General features: G+C 36.7%; 2 protein-coding genes across 3 annotated transcripts; one reads left to right on the top strand and one right to left on the bottom strand.

Annotated features, from left to right (window-relative positions):
• Positions 1-713: 713 nt before the first annotated feature.
• On the top strand, positions 714-15,173 carry tmprss9 (transmembrane serine protease 9). 2 transcript variants are annotated; one of them, XM_060883183.1, is made up of 16 exons: positions 714-1,005; positions 2,732-2,900; positions 3,700-3,827; positions 4,260-4,327; positions 4,427-4,614; positions 5,224-5,265; positions 5,942-6,055; positions 6,761-6,926; positions 7,677-7,951; positions 8,780-8,925; positions 9,421-9,670; positions 10,252-10,368; positions 10,516-10,684; positions 11,528-11,796; positions 14,438-14,574; positions 14,682-15,173. In XM_060883183.1, exons 2-16 carry the CDS (start codon positions 2,768-2,770, stop codon positions 14,841-14,843), a joined length of 2,364 nt encoding a protein of 787 aa, XP_060739166.1. In that variant the 5' UTR covers positions 714-1,005; positions 2,732-2,767; the 3' UTR covers positions 14,844-15,173. The 2 variants fall into 2 exon arrangements, with proteins under 2 accessions (XP_060739166.1, XP_060739155.1); XM_060883172.1 differs by lacking the exons at positions 714-1,005; positions 2,732-2,900 and having other exon boundaries at positions 3,704-3,827; positions 10,291-10,368.
• Positions 15,174-15,543: 370 nt separating this feature from the next.
• On the bottom strand, positions 15,544-17,845 carry timm13 (translocase of inner mitochondrial membrane 13 homolog (yeast)). Its single transcript, XM_060883194.1, has 3 exons — positions 17,608-17,845; positions 17,003-17,071; positions 15,544-16,339 (listed from the first exon to the last, which is right to left on the bottom strand). Exons 1-3 carry the CDS (start codon positions 17,722-17,724, stop codon positions 16,241-16,243), a joined length of 285 nt encoding a protein of 94 aa, XP_060739177.1. The 5' UTR covers positions 17,725-17,845; the 3' UTR covers positions 15,544-16,240.
• Positions 17,846-18,210: the final 365 nt, after the last annotated feature.

An 18,210-nucleotide genomic window follows, 5' to 3' on the forward strand; every position in this document is an offset into this window, starting at 1 on the left:
TTACAAAAGTTTTCAAAACTTGTTTTTTAAAACCCAAACACTGGATATCAAAAATCAGGAAGTCAAAAAGGGAATTCTCTTTGCTGTAAAGTGTGAACTGCCATGTTACTGTAACATGAGGTGTGTTTGCCAGAGAATCCCCACACACTGGCTGTTACAAAAGCTCCTGACTTGTAATTCCAAGCTGAACAGATTGTTGTGCTTTTTCTTCCATGTGGATTTTTCCAACTTCTGGGGACAACGATATACAATGTAAATCTGAGTACAGATATGTGAAGCAATAATTAGATGCTGATACTGTAGATAGTTACCTGGACTTGAGCTCAGCTTACTCAAAACGGTTAAAAATGAAAACAAAAACGATTACCTCAACTTGAAGATAACATTTGTCTCAACTCCCAAGTGGTTAATTCAATGGATTAGCTTAAGTTTCATTTTTGTCATTACAATAGGAGTTAAAGAGAAGAAACAAGTTCACATCGGTGTCGTGTTTTACAATGTGGAGTTTCACACTTTCTGCCTGTGACTGTATAGGATTTGTCAGTCTTCGTTGAGTTTCCACTCACCTCCCAAAAACATGGTGCTCTTACAGGATAAAGAGATCAGGATAAAGTGAGGGAGCTGTAGATAGTTCTTCTCTTGGTCCCACAAAAAGAATGGAAAATGTTATTTGAAAAAGAAAACAAGCTGGAATCATTCTTTTGGTGACTGTAATTAAGGGTCAGGGGAAGCATTACTGAGCTGCAGTTATCATGATGTTAATACAAGGTCCTCACAAAGATACTGGGTGTGTCTAGTTTAGTGGTTTAGTTGAGCTTTGGCTGAGCTGAACAGGTGGCTGTAAAAGCTTGGGCTGCAGGGAGGAGGATGCCAGATATCTGATAGTTTTGATTGTCCCACTCAGTTACACACCCAAAAGAGGGACTGAACTTAAAGAAGTGGTTTTAGAGTTTCACCACTTCCTTAACAAGAGGTGTCGACTTCACTGTCGAGCAGGAACCAATGGTGAGTAGTGCCAATTTCTCCCAAATTTCTCTCAAAGCTTTCAAATAAATAAATAAAAAAAGAAAGAAAAACAAATTTACAAATCTTCACTTGTGATATAACCTAAACTTCAAGTGTTTCTTTTTAGACCTTTGTAAACATATTTTGTCATGTTCAATCTATTGAGATTTTATTTATTGCTGTTTATCTTTTAGAAACCTTTCTCCGCTCATACCATCGTTTTTTTCCACACTGTAGAATATTAAAGCAAATATGCAATGAATTTATCTGGTATTCATCTAGTCAATACTATTACGTGACAAGTACTGTAGAAATATCTTTTCACACGCTCAGATGGCATTGTTACAGTGTACTCATTTCTTCAAAATGTCCTGCTCATTTGATGACACAGATATCTCGTATCGCCTTAGGACAAGGGACACTGTTTCATGGGACAACATTTCACACGTCCCCCACTATACACCAACTGAATTTAACTCTGTAAACATTTACATAGTAGTATCACTGTAGTTAAGAAATAGTATGCTTTAAGAGGAATACCTGAATAATAAGATATTTTTAATCAATACATTTCAAATATGTGTAATGAGATAACCTTTAGCATCTAACAATGAATAAAAAAATACAAAATATTTGGTCACACTTACTGTGAAGCTCATAGTTTTAATGAGTAACAAACACATTCATATCAAGTTAAAGTGCAGTCATAAGTCATGCATTTATCTTCACTCTGCATTACTGGATGTAAACATGATATCATAAAATAATAGATAATACATTAAAGAAAGTTATGAATGTATTCATAGGTCATTATACATATGGCATATATAGAAAAACTTGCCCAAAATGTTTATTCCAAAAATATGAATCTAAACTAAAATATTTACAGTCCTGTGTTAGATTATGTAAGACATGATCCCCCAGATCCTTCAGACTTGTGTTTCTTTGATTCCTCCACATGTTAGTGAAAGGAGATGTGTCAGCTGTACAAGACTGAAAGTGTACAGTGTGAAACTGTAGCTTAAAGCTAGAAATGATGTAGATGAAATCTGAAACATCAAAATATTAATGTTCATTACTAATAATGATTTTTTAATTTTCATTTCATGATATTTTTATTTTGGAGAACTTTTTATAAAAAAAAAAAACAAACGTTGGATTATGTAATTATGGAAAAGATTTTGGAAAATAGGAGGCTGATTAATTTTTTTATAACAGCTGTTTTATTGATATTATTGCACTTGGCCTAATACTTTGGTTTCTACAGTAACAGCTCATTCATAGGGACCTGTACAGCAGATGCTCCACATAAATGAACACAAACATTAAAAAAAAAAAAAGAAAGAAAGAAAAAAACTGTTTCAACATTGATATAGTGAAGTTTTCTGTAATTTACACTTTGTGGTTTCTCTGTAATATGGCAAGCGGCACATATTTTTGTCTCATAAACTTCATAAGAGATTAAAAAAGGAGGCTGGTGAGAGAATGACAGGTGTTTCACTCTAAAATAAATAGAAAATGAACAATAATTTCAGTTTCATCAAGCCTTGTTGTTGTGTTTTGTTCTTTACTAAGCAAAGTCTTCCCTAACTGACTAAAGAAGGAATAACAGTGAAATGGAGCTAAAAGAGTGTCAGTGATTTAATGGGTGTGTGAGCAGGCAGCATAACAATGGAGTAAAGATTAGAATGAAACTGTAGCCCCCTGAACCTTATTTGTGTTGCAGGTCTCAGTCTTCAGATTTCTATAGAGTAAAAAAGAAATGAAGCAGCAACAGAGTAAGTGGCCTGAGGCTGATCCTCCACCCGCTCCATCATCCTCTGTGTGCAGATACGTTACACTCTGCACCATCTTGGTAATCCTCATCACCTGTGCTTTAGCAGGCGTTGTGATAGGTGAGTGATGCCATGCATAAAAGTTTTCTATGGACCAGTTGGTAGATGATCTGGAAATAATTTAATTGTTTTTAGGTATCTCCAATGAACAGTTTAGCCCAAAATGTAATGTACAGAATGTACATTAACTTAAATATGAAAATTCCATATTAAAATCAGAACCTCAACATTTATTGCTCAACCTTAAGTCTAGACTTCAGGCCTGGCCTACCTAGATATTTCTGAGTATCTCTGCTAACATATTGCACTGGATTTGGTAACTTTTTATACCTCCTTATTGACTCTAAAAAAGAAAGATCCTAGTCATAAATAATCCAGCAAATTTTTGAGCAGATGCTAGCTATTGTCATGCACAATGGCATGGTGCGCCAGCTCACATTACAGATGTGGTCTATATACAGTGAGAGAACAACTGAGATGTGCAAGTTGATATTTCCATCAACCATTTACAGATCTCCAGTATTCCCAACAAGCAATGACTGATCACAAATGTCACGACGATTCAGTAAATATGTAAATTAGCCTTATGCTATTGTTTATATTTCTTTAACCTCCTTTTCTTCATTTTTTTTTTTCAAATGACTGTGGGAAGATTTATACACACAGTTAGTGCACAGTGCTACATTTATTGCTATAATCTTCTATTAATCATTAGATCATTAGTACTATTACCCTTTTAGCCCCAATGCAAAATATTTGGTTTTAACAAGGAGAAATGTACATTTAATTTTTTGCTGGTTTATTTCTTTAAGATATGAGTAATGTAGATGTAGATTCATTTTCTGTTTATCCCATTAAGCATACACGGTGCAGGAAGAGCATTACTTCATGGACACTGTGGAGTTAAGAGGCCTGCAGTACAAAGCTGACCTCAAGGATAAAACCTCTGCATTTTTTTTAATCCTGACAGCTACAATGGAAACAAAGGTAGGAGCAGGACAAAGGCTGAGAATGTAAAGGATCTTATTTAATCTTGTTATTTTTAACGGCTTATAGCAGAATGCCTTTAATTATAATCTTAAAGATGTTCTGCAAAATCTCTGGCAGGTTTTATTGAAGTGTTTTATTCATTTTATGCCACAGAAAAATACAGACACTAAGCACTTTTTAATTTATTAAAGATTGAAAGATAATAATTTTTATCTGTTTAGATCTACATTGCATTTAATGTTGAGGAACATCAGTGAAACAAACAAGTTCACACCATCACCAGTCTCTCTTTTCTTTCTGTTGAATATAACGAGACAAAGTAAAATGCAGCTTGTCACAATACTGAGAAACCTCAAAGTGTAACCTAGATTTATTATTCAATATGCATGTTCAAATTTCTACCTGAATCCTTTAACCCTTTTCCTACAGATGCGTAATATTTTCCTTGCATCATCGATTGCACCCCATTTTGTCTCATGCCATATTATTGCATTTGGGTAAGTGTGATACAGAACACAAAATATATCCTGAAATTACTATAACTGACGTATGGAAAGCGTGTTTTATTTCAGCCTGCACGCTGCTGTGTGTTTCAGGAACATCAGTAATAATGTGATGGTGACACTTCGTTTGGTCTTCAGAGTGACCAAATTTCAAATACAATTTACAAAGTACACAGACCGCTTCCTCCAGGAGCAGCTTCAGTACGGCTTTAGGGATTTAGTCAGTCTAAAGCCGCTAACCATTCCTGAGTTTGGGGAAATTCAGAGCATCATCTTTCTGGGTAAAAGCAACATCTGGGGCAATTCATTTTATACATTTATTTCTGAAGTGTTTAGGTTCTCTCATACCACTGCAATTTGCAAATGATTACAGTTATTTGTAATGTCAATTTGGGCTATTTATTAAAAAGAAACATTACATTTTATGCTTTCATAGTTACATTTCTTGTAAACAAGATAGCTCTTTTTTACACTTATGTTATAGCAGCTATACACAGTTCTGTTTCCTCACCAGCCTCTCTTTAATTCTCTCTTAAAAGAAAATACTTAGGTTAGAAAATGAAGTTATGGCTTTACTTCTGACATTTATTAAACACAGAGAATGGAGATTTTTATGTGGAGCATTCACCAAACAAACCATTAAGATGAGAACATTAATATTATCCTGAATCTTGTCATAGTGAAAACTACTGCCAGAGCTGCTATTACAGAAAATCTAATCAATTAATCAATCAATCAACATTTTCCTAGTAGATTTGTGAATTGAACAGTGGTATAAATAAGGACTCAGCCATCTCTTTTACTGGAGACTCATATGCATACAGGAGATGAGACCATATATATTTATTTCTCATATATTTTATTATATTCTGCTTTTTATTTATTCTCAGGTACTAGCGAAAAGTCATTCCATGTAATCAACTCTAATACAAGTAAGAATGGATTTCATTATACTCTTCCTCAGCATTCTAATAAAGGTGCAGTTTGTACATTTTTTCATGTGTTAAACACATAAAAAAAAAACACTTTATTCTTGTAGCACCACAGTAACACCTCTGAACTTTAGGTTCAGTAACTGCATGTAAGAACTATCTGGAACTTTATATATTGTTTTACATCAGGAACACAAATCTAAGCCTTTCCTTTTTTCTTACACCAAATTACTTTCCTTCTAATTTGCATTACATTAAACTCTGCTCAAAGTATTCATATATCAGCTGCTCCACTCCCTTCACATTTCTTAATGTCTTGTCACCTCATAACTGTAATACAATAACTCGTAAAAAAAAAATTGCTTGATTTTTAAGGTCACACTTAAAACCAGTTATTTGCTCTCTGGATAATTTCTTCTTATTAGCTCCACCCCAGCTATAACAGAGCGGCCCTAAAAGCTAATCTTACATCATTCATACTTTAAACAGAGAAGGTGGAGCTTGTTTTTAAAGGCTAGTCAGTGTTTAAACTGGAATTCATCTCACATACAGCAGAGGGTGCTAAGAATGGCAAACGTCTCCTTTAAGGTTAATCACAAAGGTGTCACAAAGTCGTAATGTTATACCATGTTTTATAAGACCGATATGTACAGCAGGTCCATTTTCTTAATACTAGGTAGATGTCCTGATGGAATGTTCACCTGTGCCAGCGGGGAGTGTGTGACTAAACCTAATCCTGAGTGTGACTCTGTGTCAGATTGTGCTGATGGATCAGATGAGGCATACTGCTGTGAGTGTTTTCTGCTTTTATAACACTGACATATCACGTGATCAGGTCAGGTTAAGTCAGGTCATCAATTACTGCTTCATGTGAAGTGCATTTCCACCTCAGTACAAAGAAACATTAAAAAGGCTTCTGTTAGTGACAGAAAATCCTATTACATTAATTATAATTCAACAATTAGGATTTTTACAGTCAACAATTGTCACAGTGAACAAATGTCTTCATACCAAATGTACAGAATGAAGGAGACAGGAGCTTTGATTTATAGCAACAGACTTTTACTATGCCCCATTTCAGAGACGTTTAAGTTTTATTTATGTTTAACTCAGATTGTGTGGGTTATGAACTCAATATCATAGTATTGTTATAGTTTGTATAGCATAATAGTTATTTCTTATAAATTGTAGACCCATCATTTGCCTTCATATCATCTGAACAGTTTCACGATCCGCTCAGGTGTAAAATGTACAAATCAGGTCTAAAAACAGAGAGGATGATAGCAAAAATGACTGTATATTTATTTAGATTTTGCATTAATTTGTGTTGTCTTGTTGCACAATTTCCTAACATTAAATTTTTACAAATATAAATAAATCCCATTTATTCAAAAACATCATCAAAGGAAAATGTTTTTATTCGTGACTGTATCTGAAATATTTAATCAGTCCAAAATATTATTTTTTGCAAATCCATGTCATCTATTATGAATAGCATGTGGCAGGAAGTTGGTGGTGGACAGTCGCATTGTTGGGGGGGAAAATGCCCATCATGGTGATTTACCCTGGCAGGTGAGTCTGAGACTCTATAGCCGTCACACATGCGGTGGCTCCATCATCAACCACCGCTGGCTTGTCAGCGCTGCACACTGCTTTGAGAGGTGAGTATTCAACTTATCAAAAGCAAAACTTCTTAACAGGTAAATTATTTGTTCTATCAACTAAAGAAACCCTTATGCATTTAACCCCTTAACCAATTAACTATTAATCCACTAAACTACTAAATGACTGGAACACTAAACCACTAAACTACTCAAACAACACTGAACATATCGACTACTCTACAATACCCTACACTCAAAGGCTAAACCAATGAAGAACTAAACTATAAACCACTCAACTACTAAACCCTTCAACCATGCAGCCTTATTAAACCACCAAACTACTAACCCCCCTCAACCAATAAACCATAAACCCACTAAACCACTTGTCCACTAAGACAATGTGCCATTAAATCGCTTACCCCTCAACCTAAATCAGCAAACTACTAAACCACACTTTTCCCTCAACTATTAAATCTGTCAACCATTGAACTGTTAAACTATTGAAACATTAACTACTATGACACTAAACTTTAACTCCTTAAGCACTAAAGCACTGAGCATCTCAATTACAAAAGCCTGGAATGAGATGAATATTCATACATTATTTATTGTAACTATGTAAACACAACAAACCACATTTAATCAGTAAAAGCTAATAGACTTGTTCTAGGTTTTGTTGTAGGCTTTTGATGTTTGATAATCCAGTTAATCAACCTGAATCTCTTAACCACTACACTACACATTTCTTTTTTATTTTTTAGAACTCTAATAAAGAAATATTAAATGAGTCTCTCCTATTCCATGCAGCAGTAAAAACCCAAAGGACTGGACAGCGCTGGTCGGAGCGAGTTTACTGAGTGGTGTAGAGAAAGGAGCAGTCACAGTGAACATCAAGTCTCTGATCGTCTCTCCATATTATAACCCCGTGAACTCAGACAACGATGTGACTGTGCTGGAGCTGGAGAAGCCACTGACTTTTACTCCATACATCCAGCCCATCTGCATCCCATCTTCATCTCACATCTTCAGTCCTGGACAAGACTGCATCATCTCTGGCTGGGGAGCCACAAAACAGGACAGCAGTGAGTGGAGCTGAGGGGTAATATATAATCCTGGATGGAACCATGTGCAAAATGTGTCATATATAACCATATCCTAAACATCATCCGATATAAAGAGGATGTGATTAAGTATAATATGACGGTGTAATGATGGTGTAGTGATGGCGAAATTATTTTCATTATTATTTCAGCTTATTTTACAGGCTGTCTTATGGTATAAATATTATGGTATAAATCTGCAAACATTGGGCTTCTCACTAAAGACCCCAAACGTGATAACGACAGAATACTTTGCCAAATTTGATGATCAGTATGTAGCCTTTCTTTAAATTCAGTGTACTGCATAGGAACAAAACTGAGATAGCTAGCAAACTGATTAGTTTAGCTGACATCAATTTTGCCTTACAGGTAAATGGGTAAAGACCTACCAATGTTAGCTGTAATCTTTAACTAACAATACGTTAATTATGCCATTTGTGTCATCAATTTTACAAGCTAGCTTGTGTTACCTAAACAATTGTGGTGAAGCCACAGATTCAGGTTTGCTGCTGGCTACCAAAGCTCCACCTTTACTGAATTAGCAAATTAATAGGCACTAATCCGTAAACTTTAACTCTGCAGCAGGTTGGACATTTCTATTGATAAATAAAATTTCATATTAAACTTCTCAGCTTAAACATAACTCAAACTCTTCTCTGAGCTCAACTAACTAGCTAGCTCTTTAATCCTATTACTTGTGACATAAAATTGATGTTAGCTAATAGATAACATTGCACTGAAATTTGTTTTTAAATTCTGTCATTGTCATCTGTATTTTTAACCTTCATTGTGGCTCTGTGTGTTTGTGAGCTGGCAAGGCGCCTCCTACACTCCAAAAAGCCTCGGTGAAGATCATTGATTTGAAAGTGTGTAACAGTTCAACTGCATACAAAGGAGCCATCACCAATAACATGATGTGTGCAGGCTTTCTGCAGGGAAAAGTCGACTCCTGCCAGGTTTCTGTTTATTAATGTCCATATTTAGTTCCGCAGGAATAGAAAATTTGTAAAGCTGCATATTGTTTGATTAAAAATGTCTAGGTTAGCAGCTTCATTGACTGTAATTAGTGATCAGGTTATGGGTAGCATGTTTGATTAGTGGCACAAGCTCTGAACACATGAGACATCAGTTTGGTGTATAAACACATACTGCTGCCTGATCCTCTTTCTCGTATCATCATTTGTTTTGTCTGTGAAATCTGTGCACTTTCTGCGGTCTCTCTAACCTTACAGCTATTCAGCTAAATAATTAACAGAAATGTATGTGATTTTTTTTGTAGAGGATGTGCTATTTTTTTTATCTGGTCCACTTGTTAATGACCTCTGCTATTGACTATTTAAATTTATTTTTACATTTTTCTAAATTTAACAATTTAACACTACAAGTTTTCTGCCCTTCCAAAGTCATGTTAGCACTGTTTTGTTTGAAACAGCATCAATTTGTCCCCATAGGGAGATTCAGGAGGTCCTCTGGTGTGTGAAAGCAGCCCTGATCACTTCTTTCTGGCCGGTATAGTGAGCTGGGGAGTGGGCTGTGCACAAATCAATAAGCCTGGAGTGTACTCCCAGGTCACTGTGCTCCGTAACTGGATCATGAGCCATGCCGAGCCCAGTAGCACTCTGGACACACCCGCGGATTACAGCTCAACAAATACTGTAATCGTTCGCGCTAAGGCCGCCACATCAACTCCAGTGGTGACTGGTAGGAATACAAATACTCCTAGACGTGATATTAAACTAGTTACATCATTATGCTATACTATATATAGCATTAACAACATGACACAATGCTGTTAAATTCTATATTCTGATTGGTCAGAAAGTGTTGATTAATTTTTTTGCATTTTTATATGAAACATTATCTATAGTTTCTATAGTCGCACCTAATAGTATCAAGGGACTTGTGTATTATCATTGATATCGAGTGAAGTCTTTTGGAGACATTTATTTAAGTGTGAAGAGACAATTGGTTAACATTAATTGAAGGAGTCTCCAGTGTCAGTGCTTTTTAACAGTCAGAGGTAACTGTAGTTTTTGTGGCAATGGCAATGGTTGTGAGGTTGTACAACTAACTGGCTCCATCCTGGGTTACTGTCTGTGAAGACAATGTTCTCAATTTTCCTTCCACCACTAAAAACATGCCAGTTTGTGTATTGGCTAAGATAACATAGATAACCTAGATAACCTTGATCCTTTGTGTGTATGGAATTATGGTGTAGTCTGGCCTAACTAAAACAGATAAACTGAAAGTGAATAATTACATTTAAATGAATCTTTTTTTAGGAGCTGTAAACTGTAGTGGAAACTTTAACTGTGGCGCAGGAGTGTGTATCAGCAAAATCAACCCTGAGTGTGACCGAGTTGCTGACTGCTCTAATGAAGCTGACGAGAAAAACTGCGGTAAGTTTTATAATATGGATTAGAAAAGCACTTCTTTTTATTTAATTTATATAAGAAAATAGTCAAAAGTATGTATTTTTCCCTTTAAAATCAGTTGTTCAAAACTGAAGAATAAACAATGCATGACCAAGAGATTCCTCTCTCCAGACTGTGGCCAGCGACCTGAATTCAGACACCAGAGGATTGTGGGAGGTGTGAGCGCTCATCGAGGGGAGTGGCCATGGGTGGCAAGTCTGCAGTTCCAGCGTTTACATCGCTGTGGTGCCACACTTATACACTGTAAATGGCTCATTACAGCTGCTCACTGCTTCAGCAGGTATGCATCAAGCATTTAAAAAAAGAAATACTTTATACAACACTCATTTCAACTGATACCACTAAAAAGCTTAAAGTCTTTAAGATTTTAAGGTTATATTTGTGACAGATGGTCAATTTTTTCTTCTTAGAAACTGAATTGCTTTATTTTCCCATTAAAAAGCTGTCATTTCTCATATATGTGTTTTGTATTAATAGGCTCAGCAGAGATAAAAATTATTTCCTGGGTTTTGAAACCATGAGCTTAAAAGACACCACATCGCTGGTGAATTTTGGATTCTGGAGTCCCTGGTGTCAGCACTTTGTAACAGTCTCTCAGAATCTCCTTTTTAACATGAGAAGCTACATTTTTCATCTTATTAATTTCAAGAGATAGAGAATAAAGAAAGCCTAAAGCCTGAGTTTTATGATCATCTCCAACCCCACCATAAAAGAAAAAGGTTCATTAGACCCAGGGTCAGAATAATTATATATATATTTTTTTTTTATAGACATGTCTTTAATTATGTGCTATTGTGTCTCAACATACCTTTTTTTTAATTGTATGGTAGGAACTGTGGTGTCCTCAGGAATCAGATCTTAGTCCAAAGTTGATTTTGTTTAGATTTGTTTTTAATTTATTATATTCTAAATTTATATACATTGTCATAATTGTTCATTCCCATTCATTCCATTGTCACTGTCATGCTTCAGATACTAAAATACATTCTGGTTCATGTGGAGTCTAAATACCAAAGCTTGTCGGGTTTAAGTTGAGCCATGTGCTTAACTCAGTGTTTCTCAGGGTTTGTTTTCTCTATATTATTCTTGCTGTTTTTTTTAAACACACTGTATTGTTTACCAGAAAGGAATCAAACCCACATGGCTGGACGGTGAGTTTAGGCTCGGTGCTCAGGTCCGGACTTGGAGCTTTGGTCATCCCAGTGCAGAGGATAATCCAGCATCCTGCCTTCAACAGCAGCAATATGGACTTTGATGTGGCGCTAGTGCAGCTCTCGATTCCTGCCCCGAGCTCCTACACCATCCAGACGCTGTGTTTGCCCTCTCCGACACACAGCTTCTTCAAGGGCACTGAGTGTTACATCACCGGGTGGGGCTCAATGAGGGAGGATGGTGAGAAAGTATTTTCTGCAGTTTTACTGAATATGACTGGACTGTAGGTATAAGCATAAAGATGATTTGTTAATATTATTTATTATCATCAGCTCTGCACCATATTGAAATGGCTTTCAGGTGTCCTCAATGGCTTAATGAGTTTATATTTATGAACACTGTACTACTTTGTAAAACTGATGAAGAATCTAAGATAATACATTGTTTCTAGAACAAAACACGTGTCATGCAACTCATCAAAATATTATTTTAATTAACGTATGAGACAAACTTTTAACAGTTTATAACAAGTTAGCTCCTTGTGTATTAGTCAAAATGTGGTCAAAATGTAGTCAAAATGCATGTTACCCAGAAGCTGCAAAGTCCTGATGCCTTATCTGTGCCAGAAACCTGTTACAAAGTTGACACCCGAGACTCCTTCTAGAAATAAACGTCTTCTTAAAAGTTTATAAGTGTATATTATTGGCTTTAGATTATATACAGTGACCAACTTAGAAGTCCCTGTGAATAAGCTGTTACCACAAAAATGATGTATTAAACTGATTACTTTAACATAAGCCTGTGACTTGTAACTTTACTAAAGCCAGTGCAGCTTCATAATTCAGCAAATGTAACCTCATAAAAAATATCATCTATCATAACCCCTCTCATATTAGGTTCTTTATCTATTCTACTGAGGTAACTGTATCCAGTTACCTTAACTCACAACTTCTTCTTCTTCTACTGTTGGCTTTTCCCATTAGGGGTCACCACAACGAATCTTCTGCATCCTCTACTCTCACACCAATTACTTGGCTGTTCCAACATCCTTCTACCAATATTACCACCTCCCTCCTCTGTATATGTCCAAACCATCTCAGTCTAGCCTCTCTGACCTTGTCCCCAAAGCAGCCAACCTGAGCTGTCCCACTGATGTTCTCGTTCCTAATCCTGTCCATCCTTGTCACTCCTAAAGAGAAGCTCAACATCCTCATCTCTGCTAGCTCCATCTCTGCTTCATGTCTTCCTCACTGCGTAGCTGGTCTCACTACTGTCTTGTACACCTTTCCTTTGATTCTTGCTGACACTCTTCTTTCACACAACACTCCTGACACTTTTCTCCACCCAGGCCAACCCGCCTGTACTCCCCGTCGCACCGGACGGTTGACCCCAAATACTTAAAATCCTGCACCGTCTTGACCTCTGCCCCCGTAACATCACTGTTCTACTTCCCTCCCTCTCGTTCATACACACGTATGCTGTCTAACTACGACCAACTTTCATTCCTCTTCTTTCCAGAGCAGACCTCCACCTTTCCAGGTGTTCCTCCACCTGCTCTGTATTCTTACTACAGATCACTGCTCTCATACGTATCCTAAACTACTCTGACGTACTTCTCTGTGACTCCTGACATCCTCATACAGTACCATAGCTCCTCTCTTGGCACCCTGTCATACCCTTTCTCTAACGCAGTGCAGCTCCTTCTGACATTCTCTGTACTTCTCAATTAACATTCTCAAACCAAAAAGTGCATCAGTAGTGCTCTTTCTGGGCATGAAGCCATACTGCTGCTCACAAATATCCACATTCTTTCTTAGCCTAGCTTCCACAACTCTTTCTCATAGCATTTTACCACCATGTTTCCTCATCTTCTTTTCTCCTTCTAGATGACACACCTAGCACCCTCCTACTTGTCTCTCTGATCACTTGATCTGGTCATCTTCCACATTTTCAACATCACCATCCGATGCTGCCTGGCTACACTCTCTCCTACTACCACTTTGCAGTCACTAATCTCTCTCAGATCGCCTTTCCTACGTAGAATGTAGTAGAACCTGCGTATTCCTACGTCCACTCTTATATGTAACTCTATGTTCCTCTCTCTTCTGGAGATAAGTGTTAACTACAGCCATTTCCATCCGCTTAGCAAAGTCCACCACCATCTGTAATTCTAGGTTCCTTTCCTTAACACCAAACCTGCCCATCACCTCCTCATCACTTCTGTTCCTCTCACCAACATGCCCAGTAAAGTCTTCTCAAATCACTACTCTCTCCCATCTGGGAATACACTCTATTACCTCATCTAACTCACTCTAGAATCTCTCCTTCTCTTCTAACTACTTGCCTTAAATGTTTTTTCGACTGCTAATTAAAATACCTGCAGAGAATTTTCAAGTCTTATATAAAATATATCAAATATTATCTAGCTGATTTAAAATTAATTGCTAGCTCATTAATTTTGGAAGGTGCTTTTGTACAGTGGTAAGTGAAGCATGTTTTATTGTCTTAATTGTGTTGTCCCTGGTTCTGTTATGGATAGAGACTGATTGTCAAGAACAATATACTGTGTAAGAGCTGTTTCAATTTTCAGCTTTTATTCACCTAGCATCGCTATTAGACATTTTTCTTGCCGAGCTAGCGTTTGCTGCTAGCAGAGTTTCATGTTCAAGGTATTTTGATATATTCAGAGTTGTTTCCAGATTGCTTTCTGTGATATGCATCATTAATTGTGACATACATCCAGTTCGCTGTCATTCGGTATCATCTGTTCAGTAATGCAACAATTTAATGTCAAATACAAGTCAGAATCACAGTTTTGGATATTGGTGCACCTTCAACAAACCTACTGGTTGCTTAATTATCTGAATTTTTTTTTATACAGGAAAGCTAACTAATCAGTTACAGAAAGCACAGGTTGGTATAATAGACCAATCAGAGTGTCAGCAGTCTTACGGCAGAAAACTGACTGCCAACATGATGTGTGCTGGATCCATGGAAGGTGGCATTGATACATGTCTGGTGAGACTCATTTAACTTATGAGACTCAACTTTTGGATTTTGATGTAATTGCATGTTACATACTTATAAACACATGGTTGACAGCAGGTCTGCTCTTTTCTCTGCAGGGAGATTCTGGAGGCCCATTAGCATGCCGTGAATCCCGGGGCCGGTGGTTCATAGCCGGTGTGACCAGTTGGGGTCGAGGCTGCGCTCGTAACAGATTCCCCGGTGTTTACACACGCATCACTTCCATCAGGGAATGGATATCAACATACCTCCCGTTTTAAAGAAGCTTGTCATCATATGAACTATTACTTGTGCATACTCACTTGAAAAGTTGCATATTTATTTTGTGTATTTATTATTTCTTATTCCAAAATGAAAACTTTCAATTGACCTCATATGGTGCTTCCTGTAGCTCTCACCCTAACGTCACCAATAATCAGTTGGATCACAACTGGAATTCTGTTCAGCTCAAATCCTGCTTACCTCTGAAAGGACACAACTTTCTATATAATGACCCTAAAATACAATGTAATCAGGACACTAAATCAGTTTTGTGACGTCCCTGTTGAAAACCTGTGATCTAAAAAATAAAAGTATACATCAACTCCAAATGTTTAAGTTTTACTCTTTTTTTTAAAAAAACAATAATTTTGCAGTCAGCTGTACCACTAAATTTGTTCTAGTTTAAAAATAAATGTACTGTAGGAATCAAAATCATGAACAGGGAATTTTATGTTCTAATGTTTCTATTGCAAATTGCTGTAACTTTTGCAACAGAACCGCTACTGTAAAAAGGAATAGAAAATTGGGCTATTCAGGAAGTGCTAAGTGACAAAAGGGCAAATAATGTAAAACAAATATGACTTCAATAATCACATGTATAAACCACTGAAAGGTTGAAGGACTAATAATTTACCAAAGGATGTCCGTCATTTGAAAGGTTAAATGAGGCAAAACAAAACTGTTCCCAGAAATCTGACATGCTTTGTACACAATGTAAGCTGCTTTTATTGCAGGATCCATGGTGAAGTGATCAGTGTTTAAACAAACCCACTTTTGTAGTAAGGAGATTGTGTGACAAACCAGAATCTCCCTGTGACAATTGCATTTTGTTTCGGTGCAGGTAAGAAAGTAGGGCTGCGTGGCGCTTCCTCGCAAAGAGGCTACAGTTATGAAAAGAGAGACGGTCCTGAATTGTCCACGGTGAAAGGAAGTAGGTTTGTGGAGCGGAGGACGGGAAGACGAGACGACTCGGCGATCCCGGCGGGAGGTTGCAACGTCCACACGAGGACAAGTCCAACTAAAGAAGCGCCACTGTGCACACAAGCTTGATCTGACTAACAATCTGCTCAGTCACGACTGATCAAACCTGGCGTTATCTAAACTTGCTCGCACACTTACGACAGGATTTTAAACACTGATCAAACTCAAGTCATTCTATTTCTAAACCTACAACATGTTAAGGTTTGATGCTTATAACAGTGATGATATACAATTAACCAAAACATCCACAAATCATTGATAGAATGAAGAAAAATGTCCTGAAGATTATTCTGAGTCTAAAACTCATGACCTCCTGGTTCATCTGATGGCTTTTAGCTCATTGTGTTTTAAGGCCAAAGTCTCTTTATCCAGGGATCCAAGTCACAGTTAGGCAGAACAAGCTGGAACTCATGCATCACATTCGCGCTCTTTCCCTCTGAAGTCTCGAGTTGTAGGCACGAGAAACCGTGTTCCAGGCATCCATATACCGGTCCATGCACATGGCAATGCATTTCTGCAATAAATAAATAAATGAATGATTGAAGTCATTATTAACATGCACACATACAGACTAAAGTTAATATCACTACATACAAACTCACAATACAAACAAGTCTGTCTGAGCAAATGTAAATCAGTATTATTGTATGATTAGTATGAACACCTTATGTGTTAGTTTGTGTCTAGGTACAACTGTGGATTATTTTAATTCCATACTCACACACACACACACACACACACACAGTGAAGGAAGAATCAGATGAATGTGTTGGGCAAAACATGCTTTGTGACATATGGTGTACATTCTAACATATGTATGTGTGTTTGTTTGTACAGTCCCCTCTGAAACTACTGGCAAGGCCAATTCTTTTCTTAATACCATATATGGAACACATTTAGGCCAATAAATGAACATACATAATTCATATATCTGGTTGTATATCCCATGTACGCAACATTAACCGTTGCATTTATCTTATTCTTTTCTATTCATATGCTTCTACCTTACACGTTACATCAATAAAGATCAGCATATCTGCTCCAGTTCTAAGATGGTGTTCAAATTATTTTGGACCATGTAATAAGTTGTTGAACATATGTATCCACATTCATTCATGTGTAAAAGTGTGAATGTAGATGTTTTCCGCTTCCCATGTAAAGTTAAACTAAACTGTACCAGTTCTGAATTGTCCAGCGAGTTGCCTGGTTTGCCGATGCACTTCTTAAAGCATTTATCTGTCATTCTCTGAAATACATTAAAAAAAACACACACACAATCACAGCGATTAATTACATAGTATTTTTTGTGGAAGGAATTATGGGGTGAAATATTACAAATGTAATTATTTAGCAAATATAACAAGCTTTTATAAAGTACTTTTTTCTTTTACATGTAGTTGAAAGAAACGCGCCTAATACACATTAATACCACTTCAAAATGTGGATGGATCACCTAAAAAGAACTTTGTTATCTGATAAAAATGATTTTATTAAAATATAATTTGTGTACTAACGGTATGATCCTAACAAATGATTTCAGGATGTTAAACATATAAGTTTATTCATTACTCATGTGCTAAAACATTTGAAGCACGATTAACATTTTCTTTATGTAAATGTTACCCCACAGAACGTTTAGCTAGAACGATTAGGCACAGTTAAGCTAAGATAAGCTAAGCTAAGCTAATTTTACCCCATTGGACGTTTAGGCACAGCTAAGCTAAGCTAAGCTAAGCTAAGCTAGGCTAGGCTAGGCTAGGCTACGCTAGGCGGTATACCGACCTGTAGCAGCTCTTGAGCATTAGCCACCGCTATCTGCACCTTCACTTGTTCCATAATGGCGCCTGTGTCCATCTTCCCAGTTCCTGATCCGGAAAAATCTGATCCAAAACTATCCATCTTTGTTTGTAAATTAAATATATTTTTTGTTCTAATAAATAACGTTTAATAAATTAAGCTACTGCTACACTTTGCCCGGAGCTTTACGGACTTCACACATGTGAACGTTTCCTCAATGACTTTGAGACGCACCGGAATTACTACTGACACTGTTTCCTAGTTTTTAATAGATCATGGGAAATGTAGTCATTAGAGGGGTTAGGACGGTAATATGAAGAACTGCGCTGTTCGTGTTCTATTAAGAAGAGCAGGCACGATGTTTTTGAAAGATGAACACTAATTTTCGATAATTATAATATTAATGTTTAAGTTTACATATACACTTTCTTTATTAGAATTAGAATCAGGTTTATTGGCCAAGTGTGATGACACACAAGGAATCTGATTATAGCTGTTTGTGACTCTCAAAAGTACAGACATAAATAACACTATACTATACATTAAGCTTGGACTATTCAAGACAAAACAGACAAGACAAGACAAAAC

The sequence above is a fragment of the Tachysurus vachellii genome, chromosome 1, assembly GCF_030014155.1.
Source record: "Tachysurus vachellii isolate PV-2020 chromosome 1, HZAU_Pvac_v1, whole genome shotgun sequence".
NCBI classification, from domain to species: domain Eukaryota; kingdom Metazoa; phylum Chordata; class Actinopteri; order Siluriformes; family Bagridae; genus Tachysurus; species Tachysurus vachellii.

Coding starts and splice junctions, on each gene's coding strand:
- timm13 (XM_060883194.1), bottom strand. CDS start 17,724: ATGGATAGTTTTGGATCAGATTTTTCCGGATCAGGAACTGGGAAGATG. Junction 17,072..17,607: donor ATGCTCAAGAGCTGCTACAG/GTCGGTATACCG, acceptor AATGTATTTCAG/AGAATGACAGATAAATGCTT. Junction 16,340..17,002: donor CGCTGGACAATTCAGAACTG/GTACAGTTTAGT, acceptor TATTTATTGCAG/AAATGCATTGCCATGTGCAT.
- tmprss9 (XM_060883183.1), top strand. CDS start 2,768: ATGAAGCAGCAACAGAGTAAGTGGCCTGAGGCTGATCCTCCACCCGCT. Junction 4,615..5,223: donor TCAGAGCATCATCTTTCTGG/GTAAAAGCAACA, acceptor ATTTATTCTCAG/GTACTAGCGAAAAGTCATTC. Junction 10,369..10,515: donor AGCTGACGAGAAAAACTGCG/GTAAGTTTTATA, acceptor TCCTCTCTCCAG/ACTGTGGCCAGCGACCTGAA.